The sequence below is a fragment of the Rissa tridactyla genome, chromosome 1 (assembly GCF_028500815.1).
Source record: "Rissa tridactyla isolate bRisTri1 chromosome 1, bRisTri1.patW.cur.20221130, whole genome shotgun sequence".
In the NCBI taxonomy this organism is placed as follows: domain Eukaryota; kingdom Metazoa; phylum Chordata; class Aves; order Charadriiformes; family Laridae; genus Rissa; species Rissa tridactyla.
Genome location: NC_071466.1, coordinates 133657541 through 133683587, shown reverse-complemented (window position 1 = coordinate 133683587; position 26047 = coordinate 133657541). Strand labels below are relative to the sequence as shown.

General features: G+C 47.4%; 1 protein-coding gene across 1 annotated transcript in view; it reads right to left on the bottom strand.

Moving 5' to 3' along the window:
• EPHA1 (EPH receptor A1) overlaps nucleotides 1–25693 on the bottom strand; it is a 39568-nt gene extending 13875 nt beyond the window's left edge. The window contains exons 1-4 of the mRNA XM_054183756.1: nucleotides 25492–25693; nucleotides 21422–21489; nucleotides 7309–7584; nucleotides 5242–5632 (exon numbers count right to left, since the gene is read on the bottom strand). Of these exons, the coding sequence (XP_054039731.1) occupies nucleotides 5242–5632; nucleotides 7309–7584; nucleotides 21422–21489; nucleotides 25492–25585 (829 nt within the window). The 5' untranslated portion in view covers nucleotides 25586–25693. The remainder of the gene's footprint in view (nucleotides 1–5241; nucleotides 5633–7308; nucleotides 7585–21421; nucleotides 21490–25491) is intronic.
• Between the last annotated feature and the right edge of the window lie 354 nt (nucleotides 25694–26047).

The following is a 26047-nucleotide window of genomic DNA, read 5'->3' as shown; positions in this document are numbered from 1 at the left end:
CTCCAAGCTTTCCACACCATAAATAAGAGCTGTAAACATTGGCTCCAAGTCCTTGTACTCCTCAGAGTCCTCTGCTTGCTGACTTCATATGGGACAGACAGTGGGCTTTTTAGCAGAAGCAGCTTTTCTGATTTCAAGTGTTGTACCAGAGCATCACCTAGCAGGGCCCTGGGGAATATGTAGATAACTATCAGTTCACCTAACAGCATTGAGTGTAACTGGCAAAGGACCCAACAGACTGCAAGAGAACAGGTGCCACATGCTTTCTATTTCCAGTTCTACAAAAATAAGCAGCCACATCTTTCTCTAAGTATAACACCTGATACTCTTTTTGATGCATTACTATTAGCTTGATCTACAGGAGCACTGATCTGTCTACCAGTTATCTCAAGGCCAATGCTTCACTTCTATAGGTGTGTAGCCAGGAGAAAATGAGTGAGGGAGGTTGAAGTAACCTCTGAATTTAATGGTTTACTGGCCTGTGCTAAATGAATCTATCGAATGTTCTTAAACTAAATAAACAAACAACCTATCACTAATCAGATAGTTGAGGAATGCATATACTAATTTTCTGTCATGGCTACTACCTGGTATTTAACTTGAGCATTGAGGAAATGACCCTTTTCACATTGCACTATAAAAGCAACAATGTCCTGTGTAATCCCTCAGGAGATCCCAACGGAGAATGCCCCAAAGCCATCTGCTCAGGAGCCTGGCACAAATGGCTTACTGTGGTGGAGCAGAGCATAGGAAATAATCCTTTATCCAGAAAACAAAAAAAAAAATCCAGCCATTCCTACTGCATGACACAGAGGAACACCTTAGGGGCCTAAAAATTTTTTCAAAGGCCAACAAGACTCTTCAGCATCAGTCTCAGGAAGAGTCACCATCCTCACTGTACACCAAGATCTCTCTCTAGGTTGTCATCACAGAAGTAGCTTAATCTCATTTCTAATGGTTCCCCTTGCTCTGGGATGGCAGGCAGACTGTCCCATTGACACTGGATGATGCCAACTGGCCTACCAGTTGCATAGCAATACCATCACACAGCCATTTGGGGATCCTATGACAGTACACAGGACAAAAGGATTTACAGCATTTAAGCCTAAAGAGCACAAAGACAACAAATAATCACAAGAAGTAGGAGCAACTAGCACCTTCTGATTTCAGGAAATACCAGAACCGCTCAGGAACGAGTCTGTCATTCTGAGCTACAATCATACAACTATGTGGTCAATGACAACAAAGGCTGTTGAAAGAATTAAGAGGCTCAAGCAGTGATCATCACCAGCCCAAAGAGATTCCATTTATATTCAAGATCAAATCACCTCCTTCAGAAATAGGCAAGATGAAGAAAAGTTATTCTGATCTCTACTGAGAGCTGCTCACTGGCTGAGAGCACTTCTACATGCCGGAGTGAAGAGGAAAGCTTTGTGGCCTCCTGCCATTTTGCTCCAGCATAAGATTTCAAAATTCCTGACAGTGGACCAGTTTGGATCAGGAAAGTTTTGACAGCAACATGAAAAACAAACCAAGTGCAGGTCCATAGACTCATATAACACAGAGGTTCTGATGTCCCATGGACAATACTACCTGCCATAAACATGGGGGTGACATACACACCCTCTTATATCGACGCTGAGACAGTCAGCAAGTAAATGGGGGAAATTTGGGGTTGGGGACCTTTGCAAAAACAGTTAGTTCTGACCGCAAGAGAACTGCCGTTAGGCCTCTGTTCCTCCAGGCCTAAGCTCCAGTGCTGCTCCAGCCCTCAGGCAGCCATGTCCAGCTTTGGAGTCCTCAGGACAAGGACATGGACCTGTAGGAGCAGGTCCAGAGGAGGGCCAAGAAGATGACCAGAGGGATGGAGCACCTCTCCTATGAGGACAGGCTGAGAGGGCTGGGGTTGTTCAGCCTGGAGAAGAAAAGGCTCCAGGGAGACCTTATAGCAGCCTTCCAGTACCTAAAGGGGGCCTACAGAAGAGATGGGGAGGAACTCTCTATCAGGGAGTGGAGTGATAGGACGAGGGGTAATGGTTTTAAACTGACAGATGGGAGGTTTAGATTAGATATTAGGAAGAAATTCTTTACTGTGAGGATGGTGAGGCACTGGAACAGGTTGCCCAGAGAATTTGTGGATGCCCCATCCCTGGAGGTGTTCAAGGCGAGGCTGGATGGGGCTTTGAGCAGCCTGGTCTAGTGGGAGGTGTCCCTGCCCATGGCAGAGGGGTTGGAAATAGATGATCCTTAAGGTCCCTTCCAGCCCAAACCATTCTATGGTCCTATGAAACTAAAGGAGGGCAGGAGGCGCAGGCAGGAACGGAGGCAGGAGCAGAGGCACCCAGCTGCCTGCACGACCCAGACGCCAGGGCGGCCTCAGCCCCTGGCTCGCCAGGAAGGACGGGGCGCAGCGCGGGGGCCACAGGCATGAGGCCATACAGCCGCGGGCTGCCGGGCCGCACAAGCCCAGCCCGGCCCCGACCAGCCCGGCGCCCTGGGAGCGGCGGGGACAACACAGCCCCGCAGCCACGGAGAGCCCCCGGCTCCTGCCACCGCTCCCGGGCCCCGGCCCCCGCCTAACCGCACGGGACGCTGCGGTGGCGGCGCCCGGCGCCTCGGCCGCCCCGCCGCGGCAACCGGGGCCCACGCACCCGCCCTGCCGGCACCGGCCGGCAGGTGGCCGCACAGCACCGGCAACGCGCCCCGCAGCTGCGGAGCCCGGGCCGCCGGGGAGATGCCAGCGCCTCGCCGGGGCCACGGTGCCCGGCCCCGCCCTGGAGGCGGTGCGAAGCCTCCCCCGGAGCGCCCCGTCTGGTCCGGGGGTGGGGGCAGCAGAGGCCGGCGAGCCGCGGCCCGGGCCTGTAGCGTGAAGGGGTGCGGAGGCGCTTCTCGTCGGGCCGGGAAGCCCGGCTCCCATGGCTGCCTGCCTCCTTCCCTCCCTCCCCTGGACGCCTCGGGCTCCCAGGGCAGAAGCAGAGGAGCGGCTGCCCTCGGCTGCCCCGGGGGCGCAGCCGGGGGGGGAGGCCCACAGCCCGCAGTCGCAGCTCCCACCCAGCGCCTCTGGCCGCCGGCACCTGGTTTCCCCAAGCCCTTGGGCAGCCGCTCCGGGCGACGAGATGGGAAAAACAGGCCTGGGAAAGGGCCTGCTCAGCCCTGCTCGCCAGGCGCCAGAGGGCAGAGAGGGTGGCTGGGGCCCTCCCTCCGTTCCTTCCTTCCTTCATTCCTTCCTTCCTTCCTCCTAGAGGTGCTCATCGGGGGACTGCCAGCAAGCACTGGGCAGCCCACAGGTGCCAAACCTGGGCTGACAGGGAGCTGGGCTCAGCGGCCACCCCACAGAGCCCATCAAGGAACCAGAGCACAGACCAGGGGCACGTCCAGCCTTTGTGTTCACGGTAAATTACGTGCTTGAGGAAGTTAATCACGGAGCTCTGGGATTATCGGCAGCAAAGTCTGCCATGCTATGAGGGGCTGAGATGTAACGCTCTGGGCAGGCAGGGCTTTTCCTGGATCATGGGATGGCTAAGGCATTATGTACCCAGCAGAGCTTTATGCAGTTCGGAATTCACCAAGGGATTGTGCAAACCTGTTCAGAACCTCAGTCTCTGGCTTTCTGTTGCCTCCTGTCCTGTAACAGAGGTCAGGCTCTCCTCCCTGCTATTAGGCAAGGGTTGTAGTTAAGCTTTCCTTTTTTTTTCTGTTCCTACTTAAGGAAAAACTCAGAACCAGAAGACACTGCCTGAAGGTCTACTTCCTGCATCTTGTCCCCCTTTTCATGTTGTAAGGAAAAGTCCTTGATCTTCTGAGGACAAAAGTAGAAGCTCTGACTTCCATGTTTATCCTGACCTGGATTGTTCCCAGTCCTTTGCACAACACCTGGTCTTTTCTGTAGAGGGAGAGGACCCCAAGAGATCCCCCAGCAGGCAACCTACATTCACCTTCTCTGATCCTCCAATAAGACACTGCTCTGGGCATGAAGTACCTCTCCCTACCCCTGCAAGGTTCTCCCCTCTTCCCTTCCGCTCCTCGTAGACCTCCCCAGTCCCTACTGATCCTACAAAAGACACTTCTGGCTGCAGCTGTACTTGGGCGGAGTGGGATAAAAGCATAGATGTAGAATGAACCTGTGCTGTGATAGCAGTCAGGGCCTGTCCAGACATGACAGCTTCCCTGCCCCTTCCCAGGGGAGTGCTCTCAGGAGGGCGGGGAGAGCTCTGTAGCACCTAAGTGGAAAAACTGGCTGGGCTGTGCAAGGAGAGGGGATTGCTGGAGAAGGGTAAGGATCTTGTGCTTCAACCTTCACCAGTTCCCCAAGCGAAATGTGCAACAAGCAGTGGGGATTCAAAGGGGCATCAGATCCTTGTAGTGGAGCAAAGGCAGAACAAAGCAGAGAGACAGGGCACCCACTGACCCTGAGAGCAGTGCATGGATTCCTTTTTCTATATGCCTTAGTCTTGTGCCACATCGCTCTGATGACAAGAGCAGAGATGTGCTGTCTTTTACCTCCCTCCCTGCAGTAATACGTATCCCCCAAAACATTGCACATATGCTTTCCCCTGACAAACGCACAAAGTTGCCCTAAGAAGCTGGATCTTGTCCCCTCTGTGGCAAAGGGAGAGCCCTGCACTACTTGCTCCAACAACCCTGACTTGCTCCGTGGCTCAAGTGCCCTGGTGACTCCTATGCTTGCTAATTGGTCTTCCTCAGAAATGAGCCAGGCACTGACCATATTGTGCAACATGCTTTACACAGTTTCCCATGGCAGAAGAGCCATCCCAGTCCAAGCAGAAGGGGACACAAAGGAGAAACTTGCCTCCCTCCGGCTCCCAGCTTTCTAGTCACGGGACAAATACACTGTTCCATGCATCTGACCCATCTGCCCTGAGAGAAGGCTGCCATTTAAGGGTTGGGAACCAGTTGTTGAGTGAGTCAGTGTCAATCACACAGTTACAGCTCGCAGAAACTAGCTGCAGAGCTGAAGGCTCCTGGATGAAGCCCAAGAGGGAGTGGAAAGGTGTGTGCAGGTCTTACACCTGACACATGAGGAGAAAAGTCACAATTGAAAAAGAGCAGCGAAGGAGAGGAGGAAAGGTTTAAGATACACCTGGCAGGCACAGCGGGCAGGCAAGAGAGGCAGACCACACTAACTCCCCTGAATCCCACTTTATGCTTACAGATGCTCTGATCTCCAGCTCCCTGGAACCTCTCCCATGGCCTACAGCCAGTGTCTGTCTGCATACTCACCTACGCAGCTCCCATCGACTTCCTCAAACCCCACAGCACAAAGGCATCGGCCCATGGGTACCAGCCACTCCCCGTCAGTGCTGCAGTGCATCCTGGGGGGAGAGCCCGCTTCTTCAGCTGCATTTTCCACGCAGACGCCGGGCACTTCTGTCAGCCCCTCTGAACCTGCTAGCGTCTCTGGGAAATGGGCCAGGCCCCTCACTGTCTCTGGGCAAGTCTTGTAATACACTCGGACAGACACCATCGCTACGCAAGCCCCAGAGTTCTGGAAAGCCAAGTAGAAGCCCCTGCGAGACAGCTTCCCAATGGGGCACACTTCTGTGTTCAGCTGCATGGCGCCCGATTCAATGTCCCTGCTTGTGAAACTTCGATCTGCTGCCACAGTGTTGAGCTAAGCGAAAGAGAAAAAGACAACAGGGTTAACATCTGAGCAGCCAGCAGCAGCTAAGATACCCATGCCTCTCAAACTTCTTTTACACTAAGGCTTTTTAGAGGCTGTATGGTCAACTGTTTCTAATGCTAGTGCACTGCATGCTTTCTTTGCATGTGGAAGAAGTATTAACAACAGGGTCCACTTCCTTTCTTGCCTCCATGCTTTCCACCATCTCCTTTCAGCTCTTCTGTGGGCATGGTCTTACGCAGTACCCTATGTTCTGGGTCTCTGACCTCAGAGGTCTTTAGGAACTGCCCCAAAGGAACCAATCTCTCTTCTGTGAGATTTTTCTTTATTTGCAAATTGTATGCAGTAAAATCACAACTGTGCTTAGACTTGTGTTTTTAAATTGACCAGTGAACTACAGCCACCTAGTCTAGGCTGTACTTGATGCAGATCAGATCATCTACTGCAAGGTGCTTCTCATACAGCACTCAACGTATTTCAGCACTGTAGACGCTTCAGTGAAAAACTCTTCCCACACTCTTACATTGCCACTGCCTCAGCACACAAAGGATGAGAGCGAGAGAAAGATGCTTTCAATGCTTGGGGAAATGGGAAAGGCCTCCATGGCATCATGTGATATGGAAGAGCTGGACCGCAGGAGGGGTGGCCTTTTCCCGCAGAGAGCATGATGGTGGGGTGGCCCTTCTTCTCAGAGAGAGAGCCTGATAACTGATCCTCTCCACCGCAGGCCCCTCCCCGTTACATGACACCACCTGCTCTGCCTAGCTGGATGGCAGATGAAAGGATCTGCACAGCAGCTGCATCTGGCAGTGGGATCCTAAGGCAGCTTTAGGAGTTGTGGAGGTATCGCACAAATTCACCTGGTAGGTCCCAGCTGCAGGGGAGGTGGAGGAGCACTGGGGAGGGAGGGGAATCCGTTCCCAGAGTCCTGCTCTGCCTTTACCATTCTTTGTTTTCATCACATCATTTAAAGTGCAGAGGAAAGGGGCAGTCAAATAATTTAGGTCCGTGGCATCTTTTAGGACAGAACTGGGTTATAGAAGTTCCTTTACAAAAAATCTGAGGTTCCCTGTTCTGCAGTTCAAATGTTTCCATGGCAAGAGGGCACTATGGTGGGGGAAACAGCAGTTAAAATATAGCGATGCCAAATACTTTCACAGAAGGGAGAATTTCATTCTAGCAAGCCATCACCTCCACTTTTAGAAAAAATAAAGACCCTGTATCTTGTAACAATCAGAGTAAATGTTCAGGAGCATAGAGACCTGAACTGGATTCCGTTCTTCACTTAGTCTAATCTTGCTTTGTTACCTAAGGCAAGTCAAATTCCTTTGGTCTCTGCTTTACTATTTCTAAAAATTGGTGTAACCATCTAGCACTTCAGAATCCTTACCTACTTGGTGTCAAGTTAAATAAGTGCTTATGCAGAATGGAGGGCTGATCTCATTTGAAAACCCCTGTGCCTCCTGTGGCAAAGACTACTCTGAGCATCACAAAGGGCATGGAGGGCAAAGTTTATTATAAGGACAACGCTTGCTATCCATGCCCCTCCCCAGATGATGGTTCTCCTGGCCTCCCCCAGCCAGCAAGACACACCTAGTTTAAGCTGAAAGATATGACTAGTTTAAGCAGAAAAATATGACTCAGTCTTTAGCCCTGACGCTACAGACCTTGGTGAACAGCGGGCGGCGGAACTGGATCCCGACATCTTGTTCAGACTCCATGTAATAGAGATTGAAGGTCTCTTTGCAGGTCACCACTTCACCTTTGAAGCTCTTGCAGTCCCTCACAGTAAACTTGAGCTCCACATAAATGCGGGAGGCTGCCTCACCCCGATAAATCCAGTTGGTGCGAAGCCAGTGATCAGTGTCACCCTCGGAAAGCACGCTGCAGTCCTGGTACATATAGACCGGGGTACCGTTTATCATCTGCTGCACTTCACTCCACTGCTCCCAGGGTAGAAGAAAACACAACGTTGTTAGACAGATGTGAGAAACAAGTTTCGCTTCAAATATGACAAAATCTAGCCTAAAAGATCCATTCCCATATAGCATTCAGGGCTCAAAGCCTGGCTAACTAAAAGGTCTCTTACACGGAGCAAAAGCTGCTTCTGGTCTAGAGCTCCGTATCTACCTAAACTCTTTACATAGGGAGCAAAGAGGACACTGTAATTAGGTTCTAACTTGTGACAAATTCAAGGGAACAGCGGTGCATGGACCCTTGCATGTCCCCTTCATCCTATCTCAGTTCAGATCTATTTCTTTCATACACTGTCTTATCTTAGATTGAGAAAAATGCCCACTACTCCCGTGTATTGGCCACTTCTCTCTGACACCGTTTACATTCAAAGTATACAGTAGGACATCACACTATTATCTGCCCCCGGAAATAATGCACAGCGCTTTGGGGTAAGAGAAAAACATGGCCTGGCACAATGGGAAGGTCAGCTGCAGAAGGACTGTGCTAGAGCAAGCACTCATTCATTTGGAGTTCATGCTTCTTTAAGTGTGATATTTTGCAAACTCTAATTTAACTATTAAAACTCAGTTGATTTTCCTGACTTCATGCTACGTTCTGCTTCGTCCTCAGGCAAATCATGGCTGAGAGGAGGACTCGGGCCCAGCTGGTTATATGACCTCACTGATACTGTTTGTATGAATCCAGCAGGGTTCGATACATATTTTAACATACGCTTCTGCTGAATTTTATGTGGTTCTAGTTTTGTTTCCTCACCACAGGTCAGATACAAAATGCAAAGAATATTCGCTTTTGAGTAATCGTACATGAGAACTGAAAACTTGGAAAGCAAGGTTTTGTCCACAGGGAAAATAACTTAAATCCTTTTTCCCCCTGTGCTAAGACTGCCTTTCTCATTATGCTTTAAGTGTTTAATCAAATTAAATTGAAACAAGTGCCCACATAGGTATTGGCACAAGTTTAAGCATCTTGGTTTTAAATCACACCCCAGGTTAAGATGCAATTTAAACAAGGCCTCAGTCTCTATATTACTCTAGGCTTGTCAAGTCTCATGGGCTGAGCGTGAGACTCGCCCATTTCTCCAGCAGCACCACCACCTCCCGTACTCACAGCACAACCCTGCAGCCTCTCTCCTGGCTTCACATCCCACAGACCAGGTCACTCTGCTAGTGGAATACAAGAGATGGACCCACAGAGTGCCAAAGGAGGCTCTGCTTTCGCGCCACGACTTACAGCACAGCTCTTATACAGCCCCACTCTGAAAACTACCCGAGTGCTTTCACCAAGCCAGCAAGCCCTGCTGATAGCACAAGCTCCTATCTATCTGGCTGATTTCAGACATTTACCTAAGTGCATACTAGCAGTCTCCTCCCAGGAAGTTCTGCGGATGATATCTATGTGTCCCTTCTTGTTTCTTTTTTCTCCACGTAATTAATTAATCATCTCCAGTGTTACCCCACCCTCTTAATCTGATCCAGGTGTCTTATACCTGCACCACACAGGATTTGCACTTATTTCACTTACCGGAGGTCAAAGGACTTAGGATAGTAAGAGAGAGAAACGGACTGATCAGTCCCAATTGATCAACCAGAAGGGGCAATCACCCCTTGCACTATTTCATTGGAGAACTTCTGGAAAATGCCACATAACTGAATTTACAACACATCCTGAAGGAGATTGAAATAGAAGAAAAGAAGTTAGAAAGGAGAATAAGAGCAAAGTAGCTTTCATAAGAAACTGCCAATGTTAGGACTGGCTTTTAGAAGCATTTTTCTGTGGGTGTCTGCCTCCACCAAGCTGATGGGAAATGCATAATTGCATTTGAAGGCCGAGAGTCAGACAAGTTTCCATTAGCAGTTTATCCTAAGGCAATGCCACAGACAAGTGTCACCAGAAAGCAATTTTTGCATGTCTCACCAAAAGACATAAGCTGTTGTGATGCATGTCCTGAATATACCATTTTCAAAACTTAAGTAAGACAGGACCAAAACTTCATTTTCCGTAGTGACAACTCTAGCAGAAAAATTTCATTTCAACTCTACTGCTGGAAAAAAATCCAACTGCTAACTCCTATATTTTTTAGCTCATCTCAGCCCAGCTTCTTCCAGACTGAGCTCTTCAGGGCAAAGATGCTTCGCCCTGCCTATTGCACAGTTTCATATGCAGTGTGGTGCAAAGAAATAACAAGGGAGTCAGACTTGGTTTTTCTAGACTCTACTGCTGATGGGTAAAGGAAGTAAAATGAGGATATTAGTTATGCTAACAATACAGAACCATTGTTAAATATGCTTGTGACTTCTTTTCATTATTCAGTGAAGCTTTTAAATTCAAAGCAGTAGAGGAAAACTGTTACATACAACACTTAATGAAAGGGTGATGAGTCCAGAAGTCACTAGGCAACTGTCTCACATCCTCAAAGAATCTGCTGCAAAATCAAAATGTATGCCTCAGATTTTTAATGTAATGTTCTTAATTAGCATGTGTGGTAAAGTCTGGCTCAATCAATATGAATTACTCGGCTCTCCAGTTTGTCTGCCAATGACATTGAATCAACCTCCTTTGATAATACAACTTTCTACCCATTTCATTCCAGAACTGTATGCTTACTCCAGTCATCAGTTTGGCCAGAGAATGGGAAATGTTCTTCTAGGAGAAGTAGGGGTCAGTGGTAGTTAGACTTCCTCATTTTAGCAGCGAGTCAACTGTGATTTTATGATGCTACAGAAAACTTTCTCATGAGATTCAGAATCACAGAAAGACTCAGGTTGGAAAGGACCCTTGGAGATCACCTAGCAGATCACCCTGCTCCAAGCAAGCTAAAGAGTTCTTAAACTGTTTAATTCTTTAAAACTCCTTTTAAACACATTTAAATTTAAATTATTTTTTAAGTTTAAGTTTAAATTGTCTTTAAACTAGTCTTTAAACTTTTAAAACCTTTTTGAATTCTTAAAAAGTTGCTAAGAAAAAAGTGCATTCAGGAGAGGGCCATAAATTAGTAGCTTGACTTTCTAAAAAGTCTAAGGATGTAGCCATTGGATTTGAAAACAAAAGGGTTTTTCTCATGCATTTCTCAGGAACCCATATATTAACACAGGCACTTAGTTCCAGAGATTTGCTCTTGAAAGTCTTGGTCCGGTGGTATAATACAGAGCAAAATAATTCCAGCACAGCAATTAACTGTTAAGCGAATGAAAACCTCAAAGAACAGCACTATCTCAATAACCTCAGAACACTGCAAGTTTGGGAAAAAGGAAGCCAACTTTCCTCCCATTGCTAGGTTGGATTAAATATAAAGAAAGCAGTGGTGGAGACGAGCTGTCTTTATGAAGGCAGTTCAGAACGACTTGAATGACAATCTGGAAGGGCGCCAAGTAGATATTTGTAGTAAACATTATTGGCTTGGTCTGCCTTGTGAGTAAAGATCCAAAGATAAGATAAAGTACACGCCTTTTAGTATCTGCCGTGATGGACTCTGAATTGATTGAACAGTTTGAAGCTCTGAAGCCTAAGGAAGGCTTACTTTGCTTTTTCTATAAATGAGCCTTCTCTAGGTTAGGTCTGTGTCAAGGAGCCTATCTAGGACAACCTGGGATTCCTCCATCCATTTGTGGGCTACTGTTCCTTGGATCTGCCATAAGGTATAAAATGGAAACAAACTGAGACAGTCCATATGTCTTCTTGGAGCTACTGTCTCAGCCTCTGCAGGCATCAATAGAGCAGTTACTTTTGGTTTTATTCTTTTTTATGTGTAAGAAAAACCAACAAATTTTTTATGATGATGAATACAAATGTCAGCGTTGCTATTAAAGAGGTAGGCTACCAGTAACAGAGGCAACAGCCTGTGACAGTATTGCAAATCGTTAGGCTCAGAAGAGCCTGTGGCTCACAACAGTAACGCTGTCTCCGTTTCCAGCTTGCCAGGGACTTGCCCTGTCTCCTTTCAGATAAGAGCCTGCCTGCTGTGACCTATATTTCACTTGTCTTCACATTAGCTTAGCACAGTGTCTTCCAGTCTGTGGTCTGCAGACCCCTGAGGAAAGGCACCGCGCTTTTTTCGAGAGACTTACAGAAGGCAACAACAAGGCAAGCATCTTGCCAGTTGGCTTAAAGTTACTAAACTAAGATGCATGTCTCCACTGGATAAGTTAGGAGTTCGTATACCGAAAACCAATAACTTGTTTAACTTTGGGCTAAACAAATGCACTAGGATGAAAAGGCCTGCTGAGTTAGTACAGCCAGCGACAGTGTACCCGTGCCCCTGTAATTTGCAACAGAATTCAGAGTGCTATTTTAATCCATGGAATCTCCTCCTAAAGAAAAATTGCAGGGCCCCAAAACAGCATCTTTTTCAGCAGCAATACATCAGTGGTGTCCCAAGCCTGAAACCAGCTAGCAGAACCCGCACTGCTGAATGGTTTCTGTCTCCTTCCCCTGGCAGCACTTTTGCCTGTGGAGTCTATTTGACTTTTGTATAGTAGCATTTGCATACTACCGTAACCAAAAAAACTCTTCCTGGAATAGATTCAGAGTTGAAGGCAGTTGTACGTTACAGGTTCAGCTGTACTGCATTCTTAGCATATTGCCTCAAAGGAAAGACTCTGACAATAGACTCATCTTGCTGATAGCTGCCGTGGTATGACGAACAGCTTCTCTGCAGCTAAAATACACCTCACAAAAACCTGTCAGTAGGTAAAGCTAGACCAGCCAGTCCAAAATAGCAGCACCACAGTGGTGCTTTGACAGTATTCCAGAATGAAGTTTCTGTGACCCTTTACTGAACATTTCTCAATACTCTTGCAAGTTCTTTTGCTGCTGTGGAAGACAATTTAGATGATGATGATGAAAGAAGTATGGTGACATCTAGACACTTAACTTCATGAGTCCTATAACTTTAGATCTGAGAACAGCAGAGAGTCTGCTTTTATTTCTTTGATCTTTTGGCAATGGTCAGGGAAGTTTGGTTTCATCACACCATCATGGAGTCTTTGACACAACTGAACATAGAAGCGATGTTTACTTGTCTGCAGTATCTTTCTGGGTGGGATGATATACTTTTTCCCCACAATGATGCATTGATTATTTTCAGGGAGGAGCAACTGCATTATGTAATTACTTGTCCTTTAGGGCACTAGGTCTCCATCCCACCCATCTCCTTCCAATTTAACTTGTACTCAGGTTCTTACGGGAAGATAAGGTGCTAATGTGAGCCACGGAGCTCCAGCGCATTGATTACAGAACCTGTTTATCAAACCCAGATTCTGCTGTCTGCTCATTCTCTGAACTGTCTGGCCACATTAAGGTCTTGCATGAAAACAGTTCTGGTCACAACTGATGCTATTAGTTAAGGGATAATGATACTCTAGTCCAACATTTCACCTAGGTATTTTGGAACACTTGTTTTGTATATACCTACCTTGCTAACACCCACCAACAATACCAATAACTACAAAAAGGACAGGAGTGGAAAATCAGATGGTGCATCTTAAGAGTTCAGAGTTCTTGGCTAAAGTCGTGTTACCAATAAAGCAAATGTCCGCTCTAATGTTATTTTTGCATTACGTTGTACATCACATAGGATCCATTGTAAATGGAAGTGATTTCGTTGTTGGTTTTTTTCGAAGGCAAAGGGCTTTGTATGGTGTGAGTTATGGTTTTATATGGTGTGTCAAATACACTTCCAGTATTTACAGAGAACCTGGGAAGTTACTGTGATGGCAATGGGCAATATCTGCTCTGTTTGCATAGGTTCCCATTACAGATGAGTGACAGATCAGGTGGAATCCTACAGAGGGACAGGGTAATTGTGCCTTTTCTTGGAGATGATCAAACCTGCTTGGAGAAAAGAAACTGCAGGAGATGGCAGCACGAAATTCACAGTGAGGAGCTGGCAGGCTCCAGGTCAAGCATAGAGAAGCCAGAAACTAGGCCTCAGAAGCAACAGAAATAACCTTTCAAGAAATCAGAGGGAATGGGCACTTTTTTCTGCAACTCTGCCTCTGAGATCATAAGAATCGTACTTCCATTGGGTCCGTACTGGCCCATCCAGTAAGGACAAAGCAGGCAACAAAAAATATAAAGCCTTTCCTTTCTAATCTGCCTGCCTGGAAACTCACCAGTATTTTGGTTGGTATTATAATAAAAGTTGTTTTGTTTTTTACTTTAAATAGCCTGTTAGTCTTCTTGGAGGACCTTGCTATAGGCAGACTCGTCTCAAAGCTCCATCTGACTTGCGGCGCTTTTGTGTTGACGTGAGGAAGTTCAGTGAACCTTGTCCACTCTCATTCAACAGCTATAAAAGGGTGAATCAGCTTCCCAAAGCTCCCAGGCAACGGTGCTGTCATCACTGTACTGCCTGAGCAGCCGTGGTGTTGCATGTCATGGTTGTACGGCATCTTTGCATTGGCTCAGTCTTTTCTGCCCTTCAGGTCACAACAGTGAGTTCAGTAGCTGGGATTGCTGCCTGGATCTGTGGCAGTGACTTCATCCTCAGCTACCTGGTTGGTGGCTCATGCAATCTGGCCTACGGTACAGTTATTAATTTACACTTTACTTCCTCTCATCTCACTTTCTTTTTTACTCCCCCCTCTTACCCCTTTGAGTAAAGTGAAATATATCTGAATATGCATAACATTTTTTTTACTTCTCACCCAAATCCACACAAAATAACTAATTTTCACTTGACAGAATATCATCAAATATCTCCACCAGTCTGCATATCAACAGCAGCAGGGCACGTCAGGATATGACCCTGAAGCCAGAGCTGTTCCCATTTCCAGTTAGTTGTTGACTTTACTAGGCTTTTGTCCCTTATTTCTATACAGATCCTGTTCCCTTGGAAGAGCTAATCCCCTATGCCTGATACTGCTGCTCTGTTCCAGGCTCAGAGGTGATGACATCCCTTTGAGTTAGATCTTAAAGGACATGCATTGTCAACAGTTGTGGGAAGAGATGCACACAATAGCATTTCTGATGGTTATTTTTCACACCACCTTTGGGTGGTACAAACAGATGATTGGCTGAGATTCATTCCAGGTAAGACTATCTGAGTAAGATACCAAGAAGTCTGATTAAGTGAACTGCCCAGTTTTAAAGAAATAGGAGTGCCGCGCTGGAATCACTTGCAGATTGAGGGCTGTGTGGCCTGCAACACTATTCCTTCATATAGAATAGAACAGAATAGAATAGAATAGAATAGAATAGATTATTTCAACTGGAAGAGACCTAAAAGAGTCATCTAGTCCAACTGTCTGACCAATTCAGGGCTGACCACGTTAAAGCACGTTATTAAGGACATTGTCCAAATACCTCTTCAACACTGACAGACACAGGGCATCAACCACCTCTCTAGGAAGCCTGTTCCAGTGTTTGACCACCCGCTCAGTAAAGAAGTCCAGGTGCAGCTTTGACCCATTCCCACACATCCTATCACTGGATCCCAGGCAGAAGAGCTCAGCACCTCCCTCTCCACTTCCCCTCCTCAGGAAGCTGCAGACAGCAGTGAGGTTGCCCCTTAGCCTCCTTTTCTCCAAACTAGACAAGCCCAAAGTCCTCAGCCACTCCTCATAGGACATTGCTTCCAGGCTTTTCACCAGCTTTGTTGCCTTCCTCTGGAGGTATTCAAGGACCTTCACATCCTTTTTAAATTGTGGGGCCCAGACCTGCACACAGCACTCCAGGTGAGGCTGCACCAACGCTGAATACAGCAAGATAATCGCCTCTTTTGACCAGCTGGTGATGCTGTGTTTGATGCACCCCAGGATGCGGGTTGCCCTCTTGGCTGCCAGGGCACACTGCTGGCTCCTATTGAGCCTGCTGCCAACCAGCGATCCCTTTCTGCAGGGCTGCTCTGCAGCCATGCCTCTCCCACTTTATACTTATGCCCCGCGTTACTCCATCCCAGGTACAGAATCCGGCATTTCAACTTGTTAAATTCCACCCTGTTAATCATCGCCCAATGCTCCAATCTATCTAGATCCCTCTGCAAAGCCCCTTGTCCCTCAAGAGAGTCAACAGCACCTCCCAGTTTGGTATCATCAGCAAACTTGCTAATGGTGCATTCAACTCCTGCAACCAGGCCTATCTGTCTGAGCAGAAGTGGTGGAAATGGAAACCAGCCATCAGCTGCTACTAACATCTAGGACCTCTTAGGCCGGTGGAACAGTATCTCGCCTTGCTAGAACCCGGAGGCATGTGAACATTGTTGTGTGGTCAGTGATACAAAACTTGCCGACAGGTCCCAGGTACTTGATCTAGTCTAATAGCTAAAGAAAACAGTTGAGCAGTGCAGAATTTGTACTACGCCTGGGATTTAATAGAAAAATAACAGCATAAAAAAAATAAAATCTAAGCACTGGCTTACTCAAATTGTATTCACATAGCTTTGGCAGCTGCTCTATTCACAATCAGACTTCCCGTGAAACATGGGGTGAAGAACTGCTCAAGAATTACATAATTTCCAAAGTTTTTCAAGTGTTTTTGGAGCCACAATAGTTGCAGTTAGTGGCTATTTATGAATATCGTCTGGGATATGTTAGATCAATGGGGTTAAATGCAGATCCTTAGTCCTGTGTGAAGGTAGACTTTGAAAAAATTGAGCATATCAGGACACATGCACACAGGGAGACCTGGTAGAAAATATAAAACTGATAGCAGCACTTTGAAGTATGTGTGGAAGCCAGCAAGGGTAAGGAACAGGCAGAAAAAATTATGTCCTCCATCTCACCATGGATATGAGATTGCAAACAATGGCTGCCTAGAAAGGCAACTAAGAAAATCACCTGGAAGCTTTAATAATACTATGATTCATGCAGGAATATCATTTGGGAAAAATAAGATCCATAAACCAGCTACCTGTTGAGAACTGAGCATTGCTGAACCTTTAATATGTAATAAATATAACACAGTTTGGCAATTAGTGGCAGCAGCGGAGTTCATGTCACTCCTGAAATAACAGATATCCAATTTAAAAACAAAGGTACTGTGAAAAAGGACTCTTTTACAAGCAAAGACAACTGCAGAACTGGTGAGAGCCTGCCTTCCAAGAAAACACACCAGCTAAAAAAGAATAAAGTGTGTTTAATTTACAATCCACTCAACAGCATAGAGACAGAAAGCCATATTGAGAGGCCCAGTATGCAGCATCCGACAGTACAAATGGCTAAGAACTTAAGTAGTCACATATACCCATGAAAGTATGACTGGATTATGCAAATACTATTCACACACACAAAAAAGAAATTGGAAATAGTGGACAAAAGGAAAATTGCAAGATAGGCCCACAAGCGAGGGGTGAAATAGTGATAGCAACTACAGACAAATATTGGATTGCCCAGTACGTTGTGTCGTAGGTCTCCATAAACTGATACAGAAAATCCATAGGAATAGATATTACAGCATTCAAAACATCAAATCAGGTAAAACTGGAAGGACCTTTTGTGCCTAGGCTAAAAATGCAAGCTCAGAATGCTAACAAACAAAGTGCAAAACTATCAGGTAAACACAGAAAGCTTTAGGTGGGAAGGGACCTTTGGGTCTCTACTCCAGTCCCCTGCTCACAGCAAAGGCCAACTTCAAAGGCAGGCTGGGTTGCTCAGGGCCTTGTCTATTAAAAGAAAAATGCAAGAGGATAACATGATTTCCAATTACCATCTGTTCAAAGCTGATGCAATTATACATGGAAGCAAAATAGGCATAAATAACTTTTTATACCGTTATTTTACAAGCTGCCGAGAAGCAATGCTACTATGGCCGGTAAACTGAATTTGTTCGTGAGGGGATTTGAGAAGTCCTTTTTGGACCGTTTCAGTGATTTTTTAAATCAGTTGAAGTAGCCAGGCTGTTTGTGCAGCATGGGGAGCCTTGAAGAAGTGTCAGAGCAAGTAAATTCTAGACTCCTGACACCTTCAAAGTGATCGCCATTCGCTCTCTGATATATGTTAAAATGAATCTATCCCTAGTGCTGTAATACACCTTCCCACGCCCAACTGGCATTGCTATCTCAAAAGTTCAAAGACAAAAAAATTAGGGTTTTGTTAGATGATGGAGGGGGGTGTGGTATGAAAGATAAGAAAGTGATTATAGGAACTACAATCTGCCTTTTTAAGGTCCTAGTTTTTAAGGACCTAGTGCGGTGGGTTGACCCTGTCTGGATGCTGGGTGCTCACCAAAGCCGCTCTATCACTCCCCTCCTCAGCTGGACATGGGGAGAAAAAAATATAATGAAAGTCAAGATAAGGACAGGGAGAGATCATTCACTAATTACCATCATGGGCAAGACAGACTTGCCTGGGGGAATTTAGTTTAATTTATTACCAATCAAATCAGAGTAAGATAATGAGAAATAAAGCCAAATCTTAAAACACCTTCCCCACCCCTCTCCCTTCTTCCCAGGCGCAACTTCACTCCTGAATTCTCTGCCTCCTCCCCGCAAGCAGCGCAGGGGGGTAGGGAATGGGGGTTGCGGTCAGTTCATAACACATTGTCTCTGCTGCTCGTTCCTCCTCGGGGGGGCTCCTCACACTCTTCCCCTGCTCCAGTGTGGGGTCTCTCCCACAGGAGACAGTCCTCCATGAACTTCTCCAACATGGGTCCTTCCCACAGGCTACAGTTCTTCACAAACTGCTCCAGCGTGGGTCCCTTCCACAGGGTGCAGTCCTCCAGGAACAGACTGCTCCAGTGTGGGTCACCCACGGGGTCACAAGTCCTGCCAGCAAACCTGCTCCAGTGTGGTCTCCTCTCTCCATGTGTCCACAGGTCCTGCCAGGAGTCTGCTCCAGCATGGGCTTCCCACAGGGTCACAGCCTTCTTCGGGTGCATCCACCTAATCTGGCATGGGCTCCTCGACAGGCTGCACGTGGATATCTGCTCCACCGTTAACCTCCGTGGGCTGCAGGGGGACAGCCTGTCTTCACCACAGGCTGCAGGGGAATCTCTGCTCCGGTGACTGGAACACCTCCTCCCCCTCCTTCTTCACTGACCTTCGTGACTGCAGAGTCCTTTCTCTCACATATTCTCCTCTCTCCAGCTGCCGTTTTTGTGCAGCAGCTTTTCCCCCTTCTTAAATTTGTTATCCCAGAGGCCCTACCACCATCACTGATGGGCTCAGCCGCAGCCAGCCGCGGGTCCATCTTGGAGCCAGCTAGCATTGGCTGTATCAGACATAGGGGAAGCTTCTAGCAGCTTCTCAGAAAAGCCCCCTCTGCTACCAAAACCTTGCCACGCTAACCCAATACACCTAGTTTCAAGTAACAGCCTAAAATGAATGAAACCCTTTCTAAACAGCTACTACAAAGCAAGCTAGCGCAAACCTTTTAGCAAACAAACTTCTACAGACACTTTACTTAAGGTACAGACACTTTCACTTAAAGACTTTCTTTAAGCTGAGGCAAGATTTCAGTGCCAGTTAATGTGCTCTAGAAGTCCAGAAAATTGACTCCTACTGTCCAAAACTGACTGGTATACAGCTCGGTGTTCTTAGGCTGAGCATGTGTTAACAGAAAGCATTATCTATACTGGATACAGACCACGTCTGACCATGAAACAATCACACACAACAAGCCACTTCATCCACTGTCATTGGCTAAAAGTGAGGAGAAAAAAAAGGTGTAATTCTGCCTCCGCAGAATTATCCAACCTCTTCTGGGCTATGCCTCGGAGACCTTGTTCATATAAAGAATGAAAATTCCTCACAGCAAATTCCTCCTCTGTGATAAGCATATTGACACAAATCCAGCTCACAGATGAGAGATCTGTGGCATCTGAGGTTAGGTAGCAAGCAGCTACCCTTCAAATCTGTATGCAGTACAGCTCAGATGTTTCCACTCTGTTACTAATCAAGCTAGTCAGAGTATTCAGTATTAATCTTAGCTCTTTTGTGTCAAAAAATGTTCTGAATTAATCTCAGTTCTCTTTCAAACGTATTTACTTCTTCATTTTGGAAGAATAATTTCAGAAACAATTGTTCAAAGTTCTGATTCCAAGAGAATCGCCCATTGTTCCCTTTTTCCTTGTGGCAATTTGTCAGCCTTCCACCTAACAGTTATTGGGAAATGATGTAATTAGACAAACCCCTGCAAAAGAGTTGCTCACTAGAAGTCAAAGAATCTATTCTTCATCCTCTGTGAGTTTATCGGTCATCAGTATCCTGATCTATTAGTTTAGATTGCTCTCAGGCCGTGTTTCTCAGCACCTTCTACAATTCCCAGTTACAACTACTATATTTTAAATATACATATTTTAAAAAGCAGATGTGGCACAAGCAGAAGGGTATGCCAGCTCCTAGCACTGCTGTGAACCAACTGTGCAAAAAACAGGTGTTCTGTAACAAAGCTTTTGTCATCTTTCTATCAGATTATTTTTAGAATGCACTTTTCAGTGTTTTTTTCCCATCTCTTGAAGAGGCAGACTTCATCCTGAAACATGCCTGCAGCCTAGTATTGGGTTAAAATTACCATACAGACAGTTGATGGGGACAACAAAGGGAACAATGGGCAAAACGCGATCTACATGTATGTCTCACTAGGGCACCTGTTTTGAGTAGGGTATCATAATAATAATAATAATAACAACCAAAACAGCTGTACGAATGAAACAAATGCAGTTACGCGAGTATAGGAGAACCTCGCAGTCTGGCTCCAGTTCACCCAGCAAAACTACCAGGAGTAGGAGGCTGGGGTGAATTTAAACCAGCCACAGTGCATTACAGAAGAAAGTTATGAAAATGAGTTAGGAACAGGCTGAACCAAGGTCTGCTTTATAAGCAGCAAGGGTAAAGACTCTTTCTCCACAGGAGAACTTGGGGCTTGCTAGAAAGACAAGAGCATGGATGAGGCACTGGAACTATATGTTAACATACGTCCTTCTAACTACTGCAGCGCAGTCCCTGAATTCCCTTTCCTTTGTGCCTTCCTTCCACCACTCCCACAGTCCTGCTGTTACAAAGGAAACCATCTTCGATAACGTAGGTTGTGACGCTAGAGGGACTGCTCAACTGTACTTCGCACAAAATAGCTGTACTTGTACAAAAATAGCTGAGAACCCAGCTGTCTTTTGGGGTCCAATTTTGCAGTGGTTTCAGGAGTAGATTTTGAAGCACTTCCATCAACTCAATTTTACAGTCATGAAACAAAGGGAAATGCCTCTCTCGTTATCAGCTGTTGGGGCCAAACACAGCATTAGGGCTGGGTGTAAAGTCCTAGGACCCTGCAGCCCACCCAGTAGACCAGAGTTCTGCCCCATGAGTTAACAGTTATTTCTTCAGTCAGCTGCTGAGTTAAAAAATTTGTACAACTGAATCATTCGGTTCAATACTCAAGAGGAAAAAGGACAGAACAGCCTTAAACAGACAAAGATTCTAAATTCATAAGAGACTTGGAGACAGAAATACTTCTGCCATGGCTATTTGCCCGGAAAAGGAGACATAAGATGTATTTGCAACATGTTAGGATGAAAAACTGGGTGATGATTTGATTTTTTTTCTCTTTTCTCTATTAACGTTTATTACTTCGTGGAAGCAATGTATTTCAAGGACATGTTTAATCACTGAGGGCTACTGGCAGTCAACAGGCATCGGACCAGCCACTGGAAGTCAATGAGGCATTAGACCTCAAACAGCTGGCTAGTGGATGAGGCTGCAGAGGTGAAGAGGCTGCAAGGGAGATGATAGACTTACAAAGCATACAATGTCCAGGAGAGGGTGGAGCTGCAGAAGCCCGATTGTGAGAGGCAGGGTGAAATTTCAAGTTGGATTATGCTTTTCCATCATTTAGTACTCCCAGTGGCTCCCCTTCCTTGAACGTGCGTACTCACCCCTACTTCGGGAGGGTCTGGAAGCCAGCCCAGTTCACCCTGCGCAGTGCTTGTGTCGAGCAGATCCACTGAAAAACAGAGGAAAAAAAAGTAAAATCAGTGAACCAGCTCTTACAGCTTGTGGAATGGCTTCATCCTTGTCCTGTCACAGAAGACAAAGTTGGCACTTCCTTGAGCCCACAGCCCCATTCCTTTGTGACCTTTTACCTTCAAAAAGCACAGATAGAAGAAGGATGGGAAGATACAAGACAGTGCAGCTAGTCAGGAGTTAAAAGGTTTTCCTCATGTAAAAGAACCCCTTCTCTTCCACCCTCCTCTAAAGTAACACCCACACACATCCAGAAAAAATGCAACCCCGACAAATTTTTGCTTCCTAGAGCTGCCCCAAAATGGGAGCAGGAGGCTGAAGCCTATTGAAATGGGAATCCAGCATTAGCAGCTGAATACAGCTTTGCTTGGAATAGGAAGGCAGCAGACAAAATGAATGAAGAGGCAGGAGATCAAATAAATTACCAACACAAAAGATCAATCAGTGTCCCCTGGGGGTACTATTCAGTGCTTGAAGCACAGTGGGAAACTACAGAGGCAGTGTGAAGTCATAGAAGGGACTTTCCACCATCAGAGTACCCAAAAGCCATGAGATGCATCAGTTGCTCAAACTGCTGGACCTTCTACCTCTGACCCAGGCTGACCACCATCTGATGGTGGCCTGGAAATCATTTCACTCTCTCCCCCCCACGACTGTTTTAGCCATGACAGCAAGAGAATAACAGCTCCTGGCCATAGCATTGAGGCCTCTTGCAGAATTGCCCCACATGGCTTTGTTAAGACTTGGCTCCTGGAGTCAGAGAACCATAGAATGTGTTGGGTTGGAAGGGGCCTTTAAAGGGCATCTAGTCCAACCCCCCTGCAGTAAGCAGGGACATCTTCAACTAGATCAGGTTGCTCAGAGCCTCATCAAGCCTGGCCTTGAATGTCTCCAGGGATGGGGCCTCCACCACCTCTCTGGGCAACAGGTTCCAGTGTTTCACCACCCTCATTGTAAAGAACTTCTTCCTCATGTCTAATCTAAACCCACCCTGCTCTAGTTTAAAGCCATTGCCCCTCGTCCTATCGCTACATGCCATTGCAAACAGCCCCTCCCCAGCTTTCTTGTAGGCCCCCTTCAGGTACTGGAAGGTCACTATAAGGTCTCCCTGGAGTCTTCTTTTCTCCAGGCGGAACAACCCCAACTTTCTCAGCCTGTCTTCATAGGAGAGGTGCTGCAGCCCTCGGATCATCCTTGTGGCCCTCCTCATGGACCCGCTCCAACAGGTCCATGTCCTTCCTGTGCTGAGGGCTCCAGAGCTGGACACAGTACTCCAGGTGGGGTCTCACGAGAGCAGAGTAGAGGGGCAGAATCACCTCTCTGGATCTGCTGGCCACGGTTCTTTTGATGCAGCCCGGGATGCGATTGGCCCCTCTGGGCTGCGAGTGCACACTGTTGGCTCATGTCCAGTTTTTCATCCACCAGTACCCCCAAGCCCTTTTCCGCAGGGCTGCTCCCTATCACATCATCCCCCAGCCTGTATTGATAATGAGGATTGTCCTGACCCAAGTGCAGGACCTTGGCCTTGTCGAACTTCATGAGGTTTGCACGGGCCCACCTCTCTAGCCATGTGACAAAGGAGAAATTCAGCAGTACGTTCATTTTTAGCCCTCAAAGAAATTTGAAAATGCGATCAGGGTTTGTCCTCAAGTCTTGATCTGAAGAGAAATTAAAAATGTATCACTTTGTAGGCAAACTGGGAGAAGGGAGAGGAGTTGGAGTAAGTCGTGCTGCTGGATGTGCAGCTTCGTGCCTGCCTTTGGGTCTGCCGGTGCTGCCAGGACAGACTACTGGTTTCGGTGCACCTATTGCAGCCCCACTTCGGGAGCACAGGAAACAGGAAAAATTCCTTGGATTCCCTTTTAGATTCCTGTGGGTGTATTCAGAGGGGTCATTTCTAAACATCTCAGAAAAGAATTTGGGGGTGAAAGGTAGGAGGGGGAAAATATTTAAATGGTATTTAAATAACCAGATTTCCTCCCCCTCATCTGACTGCTTTACAAATACTGCCTGCCAACTACAAGTAATAGAGTGTAAAGTGCAGATCAGCAAAAGTCCTGTGGAATGAGGAAGCAGGCTGCGGGCCCAGAATCAGAGATAAGAGGGATTGCACTGCTGTTCTCACCTCTGAAACACCCTTTCGGGATTGGGAGAAGGGAAAAGCAGGAATCCAGGTTTTGCAAGTTCGCGGTGTTCACAGCATGGTCATATGGCAAAACCTTCCTAGCCACAGACTCCCTGTCCAGACAAGGCTCCTCACTCACTTCCCTCCTGCTCTCAGTCTCCCTGTTTGAGATACTGTTCCTGTGTTGTTGGCTCCAAAAACTCTCAGGGTGAGGTAGCCTGTCCTTCCAGAACCGTCACCCAGATAATATCTATCCCACGCACTTCAGGCCTGCAGCAGTGATGTGGAAGTGAGAGGGGCTGAATGGCAAGTTCTATCAGAGCAAGGGAAAAGGAACTCGGCAGCGGCCGGGACGGGAACCTTGCAGAGCCCGTGTGCCATGTGCCATGCCACTGCACCGCCAGCAGCAGCTCCTTCAGCTGCCAAGTGCTCACCGGAGGGGGTGAAGTCCACTCTCAGGCAGTACCTCTCAAAGTGAAACCCACAACGGGGATCCTCCAAGGAAAGGACTAATGAGTCAGCAAGACTACAAGACCACAGGGAGTACTCTGGAGCTACCAGCTCTTTGGTCCAGAGCCTCACTGCTAGGAATCTCATGTGGCTGTCCAGCCACATGGGAGGAGATCGCCCCAAAAAGAAGAAAGACTTCAGATAAGAGAGGACGCCAGGGAAATGAGCTGTTCCCAGATAGATGCGTTAAGGAGGAGTGGATCACAGACACAGCCCAAATGAGATGGTTGAGATAGGGCAGAAGTTGGGAGAGAAGTCCCTGAGTGTTACTGCCAACTACTGGTCACACACTTACGGAAACCAGAGCCTGCGTGGAGCTACCTTATGTTACTTCTCACCTGGGCTGGCCTTCTCCACAATGTCACCTCGCTGCATCCATGTAGCTGGATCCTTAATACAAATGTGCTTGTCAAGAACGCTTTAATAGAGCACGCAGCACTCACAGTGTCTGAGATGAGCCCATGGCTGAACTGCCAGTTATGACTAAGTCCTCTCCATCGAGAGCCTGAAGCAGCAAAGGAGAGGGCTGTCCTTGGGATGGAAAAGCCCCAACACCTTTCCCTGTGTAAAGCAGAGACTAGAAGTCTCTGTCAGGAATTAACTGCAGGAGGAGGCAGCGAACAGGACAGAGATTTACTCTTCTCACCTCTCTATTAAAATTCCCATTCCCTACTTGTTTCATAACCACTGCGCAACTGCCAAGATGGAAGGAAAAAAGATCACTACATCTAATAAAAGGGACTAAGTGGAACAGAGAAGGGAAGCAAGGGAGTCTTACAAGGAGAGATGGAAGAGGAAATTGTAAAGCCCAGCTCTACCTTCCAACACTGGGCTAGATGAAAGAGACTGCCTCACCTTCCAAGCCTTCAAAAAAATGACTGTCCGCTTGCTCACAAGGGTTAACTCCCAAGAGGGCTTCGGGAGGAAACTGCGGGGGTGTTGGGGGGGGGCAGAAACTTTCTGAGTTTGTGTTTAAACTTGTTATCTGCAATGCTTATGTTTAAGGCAAACAGAGGCAGAATTCTTTTGGATCACTGGATAAGCGGAGGCATTTGTGCTTCAACGTGGGAGGGGGTGGAGAGGGAGGGGGAGAACTTACCTGGGCTCAGTTCACTGAGCCACCAAGAGTCAGATGGGGTTTGCTCCTGGCCTTTGTCCCCCCAACAGCCACCAGCCCTCCCCAAACAGCCCGGTTCCTCTCCAGCTCCCTCTGGGCAGGCTGTGGTGTCCCTTCGGCCCCATGCGTGGAGGCCAGGTCCTGTTCCCTGCTCCTCAGAGAGGTCCCTCTCTACCTGCCCGCCCAAACCCAACCCTGCAGGCGGAGGCACCAGCGGGTCCCACGCTTACCTTCTTTCCCAGGCACCTCGGGAGGAAGGAGAGCCCCAAAGAGAAAGAGCCCCAGGGAGAGCTTGATCCCGCCGCTCCAGGTCCTCAGCTCCATGCTGGCTGGAGAGGGGGGCTGGCTGCCAGCCCCTGCCCGCTCTCCCGGCTCAGGCCTCCGCCGAGCTTTGGCTCCCGCTGGCAGTGCATGAACCTCTCCCGCAGCCTCCTGACGGCAGCGCACACATTGCACAACCTCCCTGCCTGGCCCACAGTTATGATGAAAGATCAAGGCAAGTGGGTGGAGAAGCCTTACTGCCTTTACCTGTTTTTAAAGGGGCTGGTCACAGACTTCCCATCTGGCAGGCAAATAAACCCACCTTAAAGGCAGCCACCTTTTTTTCCTGGGAGCCTCCCTCCACCTTTGCTCCAGTCCCGTAAAGAGGCTCCCGGTTGCCACCTCCTGGGCAGCCCTCGCCACCGTACCTGCTCCGGCCTCTCCGCCGCCGCCGGGGTGGCACTCCTGACCCCCACCTCTGTCCCCGGACACCCTCCGGGGGCCACTTGTAACTTTTAGAGAGGA